At 39.7% G+C, this 5,105-nt stretch overlaps 1 protein-coding gene across 1 annotated transcript in view; it reads left to right on the forward strand.

Moving 5' to 3' along the window:
• The first annotated feature begins 4,231 nt into the window (after positions 1–4,231).
• LOC106811293 (sodium- and chloride-dependent glycine transporter 2-like) overlaps positions 4,232–5,105 on the forward strand; it is a 10,650-nt gene continuing 9,776 nt past the window's right edge. Inside the window, exons 1-2 of the mRNA XM_014814863.1 lie at positions 4,232–4,305; positions 4,583–4,723. Coding sequence (XP_014670349.1) covers positions 4,237–4,305; positions 4,583–4,723 — 210 coding nt within the window. The 5' untranslated portion in view covers positions 4,232–4,236. The remainder of the gene's footprint in view (positions 4,306–4,582; positions 4,724–5,105) is intronic.

Consider the following 5,105-nt stretch of genomic DNA (forward strand, 5'->3'; position numbering starts at 1 on the left):
GCTGTACCAGACAACATTACACCTGTATGTATGGAAAAACAAGAAAACATTATAAGTGCGTTTTGCTAGTGTTCATATTCCAATCAGTCTTAGATAGAAAATAAGTAAAAACATTAAACATAAGAAATACAAATAGGAGCTACTTACCACCTACTCTATTTACCACCTACCTTACAAATGAAATTACAGCAACACGCTTAGCTTGATTTCTGTCATAATCCTATAACACTTAAACTCATTGGTCATTGAACTATGATCTGAATATAATTATGACTACGGGAGTGCACTGCGTGCTAGTATATATACGCTAAAGAAATCTGACATTTAAAGCAGCGTGTGCAAAAACACATTTTTAATTCAGTTATTCCAATGTCATACGTCGTGATAAGTCTGCAAAACACAAGTAAAATAAACCTAACCTAAAAAACCTAAATTGTTAATTTAGCAATATTAGATAGACGACAAAGGTGGCGTGATATAAACATTTAAGTATATAATACGCTACAGCGATGAATCTATATATCCATGGATAAGAGTGTACGAAAATATGGTATGTGTTATGTATTAGTCATTATCTCCCACCTCAGTGTTTGATTTCATATCTCCCAGTGCTTTACTTTATATTTTAACAGTCATAATCATAAGTCATAAACTATTTACAAATTCATAGGCGATTGATTAATATAATCATGGAATTAGTTAGTAATGAGCATGCTTGTTACAAACAGGTGCCTTCATAATACCATACTGCATAACGATGATACTTATTGGAATACCAATCTTTCTCATGGAGATCTCACTAGGTCAGTTTGCTAGTCTTGGACCAGCAAGCATATGGAAGAAAGTCACTCCTCTATTTAAAGGTAACGTATAAGATTACAGTGCGGTATTACTATATTACATTGTTCCGTGGTTTTAGTTACACTGTCGGCTGTCAATTGACTGCAACGGAAAACTAAACATTAAAATGCTACCGTTACGTAGACATGATATTTAACATGAGATAATTAATGAGATATTTAACATGAGATTTAAACAGTGCACTGTACTTCTAGCGTCCAGGCTGCTGCTGTTCGCACGCCTGTTCTTGTAGTCGTTGAGTGTTGACATAAATGTTAATAAACAATGTACAACTCATGCAGAGTGTTGAGAAATACATTTACATTACGTTTTACATTCAGAAATACATTTAGCGTTCGCTGACGAAGGGTCAATCTGTTTCGTGGGCGTCGGGGACGGGCGCACCTTTACAGAGTCTGTATCTAGAACGTTTTATCAACATGCGTAATACAGTGTACGGTATAGACAGAATATGTTGATGAATACACATCGTCAGATAAAAAGCCGCGAGACGTAAGCCTGCCTTGAACCAGTATTAGAGGTTTATGGTGTGGTATATCAACATCAACATGCACCACCCCCTGCATGGTTATCAAGAGTTCAGCCGATAACACAAATGCTACTATAATACTAGTGCTAATATTTGATTAGTCAAGTATATCTTTTTATTGTGTCTATGTCCGAGTACCTATATTATTAACTGTCTACAGCCACAACAGAAATGGTTATCGGTTAAACTAAAACGTCCTCAAAATCAACGACGTACGCTATAACTAGCAGCTACTGTGGGGTATAATATTACTCTCGTTCGTAGATGGGAAAGGCCAGGCACATGTTATATCGTCAGAAGGGCAGTATTTTCGGCATCGATGAGACATAGCAATAGAAAAAACACAACTGACGAATGATTTTCTCAGTATATAGAAAATTTTGATAGGAATTTTGATAGAAATTTTGATAGGAAAGTTGCTCACTTGTCAGATGTTCTATCTTACGTTCAAGCAGATCGAGTATAATAAATTCTTTAACATAATAGAGATTATAAAATACAAAAGAACGACGACTCAGACTTATTCAAAATTTAAATTTAAATCACGAGAACTATATTCAAAATTCTCTAAAAAAAATCGAATTATAAGGCAATCGAATTTACCCCAGCAGGGCATGATATGTTTTCGGTCTTATGTTATAGTAACCAACTGACGCGATGAGTAGATCATGATAATACCGATTCCTTTTGTACGCTCGTGTTTTACTCTGTTGAATTATAACAATTAGGTGACAGAAGATTTTTACTAGAAAGCGTCAATTGATATTCTTTTTAATGTTGTTTATCTATAGGATTAGGAGTAGCGTCCACATTTGTCAACTGGGCGATGTCTCTCTACTACAACGTCATCGTCGCCTATTGCATTCATTACCTATTTGCTTCCATGAAGGCGGAGTTGCCATGGGCCGAATGTGGTAATGAATGGAATACGGACAACTGCTCTACGAACACTACTCAAACAAATGGTAGTGACACAGTGCTTACACCGGCGGAAGAATACTTTTAGTAAGTATAAAGGGAAATACTGATGAGAAAGTTAATCAAACTCTGGGTTCATTTGTTTTATAGAGATATTAAGTAATTAAGTGGATATATACCGAAATACCTATACAAATTGTTTATTATTATGTGACGCGTATTCTTATGAAGCCTTGGAATATACATTTAAATGATAAAAAGCATACAATAGTATTAAAAAGTGTTAAATTTACAAGAAAAATTGTTAGAATTCAGTTTTAATTGTCATACAAATCAGACAGATTTGTGTGTGTGTGTGTGTGTGTGTGTGTGTGTGTGTGTGTGTGTGTGTGTGTGTGTGTGTGTGTGTGTACCGCGAGCGCGGCGGCTAACTGGCACGCGCCGGGTGCGCGCGGGTTACGTGGGACTTTCGCCGAGGGCGGCGGCAGAAGTAGGCGGCCCGGCATGATAAGGTAGCCGGCTCGGAGGGGCGCGGTGCATTAGCCACCATAGGATTTATTACACACGGCATCAGCTGGCAGACCTGCAAGGTCACGCAAGGACAGTGCGCTCTTGTTTAGAACAAATCGCGCAAGAATGTATCACTTTGTCGCGTGATATTTAGAACCCCAGCGTGAAGGACACACGCAAGGGCATTGCTTAGTAACTTAGTAGCTTCGCAATTGTATTATTGCACGTGCGTGCATGTATTTTGGCGTGAAGCCCTGCCATTGGCCGAGAGATATGTCTCTTCAATCCGCGATGCATGAAGCCAGTAACCAACGCGCAATATGTAATTTCGGCGCGAAGGTTATCATTGGTTAATGAGATGTGCATTTGAATCCGCGGGTGGCTACATAAAGAAGACTTTGCCACAATTGGGGCACTAGACAGCACAAAAGAGACTAGGGATTCATCATGTTGTACTAGACGTAACATCATTTTCGTTAGGAGTTACTTGACGCACTAGGCACTAGGCAACAGATAGGGTAGCCAGCTAGGGACACACAAAGAGAGACTAGTTAGATAGAATGCAGGACTTAGGATAAACGTAACGATTTTACCGGGTGAAAGGAGTGGGAGCTAGAGCGGATATAAACTAAGGGCGTGTGACTTTTATTGTATGTCACCTCCGCGAATGCGGACATGTTTTGTTCCGAAATAAAAGGCTCTCTATAAGCCACTAAACGTATTCTCGGCTTGTGTAGTATCTCTGTCGAGCTACATCCACGCACACTCACGCACTCCGCAGACCTGCCGCAGAGCCGGCGATAAACCGCCGGTAGGTAAGAAACACAACGCAACAAGGTACTATACGATCACGAAAACAGTGAGAAGAACATACGCACACGTACACTCAACAACAACACAAAGAAGAGAAGCAAAGGAGAAGAATCGCTACAGTGGCGGCCGCAACCAGGATCTCGGCCAATATTCTGACAGACACCGAAGCGACGTAACGCGACAGTTAGCGCCTCACGTAACGCTACACTATACATGGTCGGATTATGCAAGCGCATCAAGTTTATGCTTGAGTTCTTGCTGAGCTTTCAGACTCATCATCGGCGGTGTGCTGTTGCTCCAATCAGTCGCTGACATGTTGCATGACATGCAGAAGCAGGTTGAATCCAGAGAGACTGCAAGAAGCACACATACACCCCCTCCCCCCACCGTCTAACCCCAGCCATTCTTATCAATTATGATTAATGGCTTGTTTTACGAAGTTGCTGTTCACTGTCTATGACTACATCAGCATTATGCTCGAATGTACATTATCGGTAGATTTAGATACATGAATCTCTAATGATCTCGTTTAATCTCTTTTCTAATTACTGCTTATTACAGGACCTGGACTGGTGTTTGTAGTATATCCCGAGGGAATAGCACAAATGCCAGTTGCGCCGCTATGGTCCATTTGTTTTTTCTTCATGATGATTATACTGGGATTTGGATCACAGGTATAGTTTATTCAGTTAATACTATTCAATATGAAATTAAACTTCTTGTTATATTCTAGTTACACCGATACACCTTGATGCTATAATATGTCACATCCACTGACCAACCGCACTTTACTACGTAGTACTAATTACACACTGATACTTATAGCTACGTAACTAAGCGATTATGTACAATCTATGGTCCTGCAATCGTTCTAGCACATATACTAGCATAGCAGAGATATTTATATTGGGCTATCGGCCGATGATGAATTTTTGTACATGTTCCTTGCAGTTTTCTATCATGGAGACAGTCATGTCGGCAGTGATTGATTCATATCCTCACATTCTTCGTACCAGTACTCTACGGACAGTCGCATTCCGAGCCACGTTTTGTAGCCTATGTTTCCTACTCGGCCTAACGATGGTGACTCGGGTAAGTAAACCTAGTTCAAGCTTAGGTTGAAACTACGATGAAATTGTATATGAACACATAAATCACCATGCAAACAAATATTTGCCATTACTCGAGGTTTCAATTGTAAAGAGCGTAATCTTCCGGACATTCCATAACCTGTAACACATGCGGAGGAAAGTGTTGGGATTTTTCATGTCATGTGTCTGCCTCTCTCGCTGAATAACTACATATATATATATGCGTGTGTGTGCGTGCGTGTGTGTGTGCGGATGCGTGTGCGTGTGTACGTGTGCATGGTGTGTCTGTATGTGTCGTAAAATCTTACTTGAGAACAGGCTAATTCTGTACTAATTTATTTATCTATTTGTGATTTTGAAGCAACAAAATTTTAGATATTTCG

This window comes from Priapulus caudatus, unplaced genomic scaffold (assembly GCF_000485595.1).
Source record: "Priapulus caudatus unplaced genomic scaffold, Priapulus_caudatus-5.0.1 Scaffold525, whole genome shotgun sequence".
Taxonomy (NCBI): Eukaryota; Metazoa; Priapulida; class Priapulimorpha; order Priapulimorphida; family Priapulidae; genus Priapulus; species Priapulus caudatus.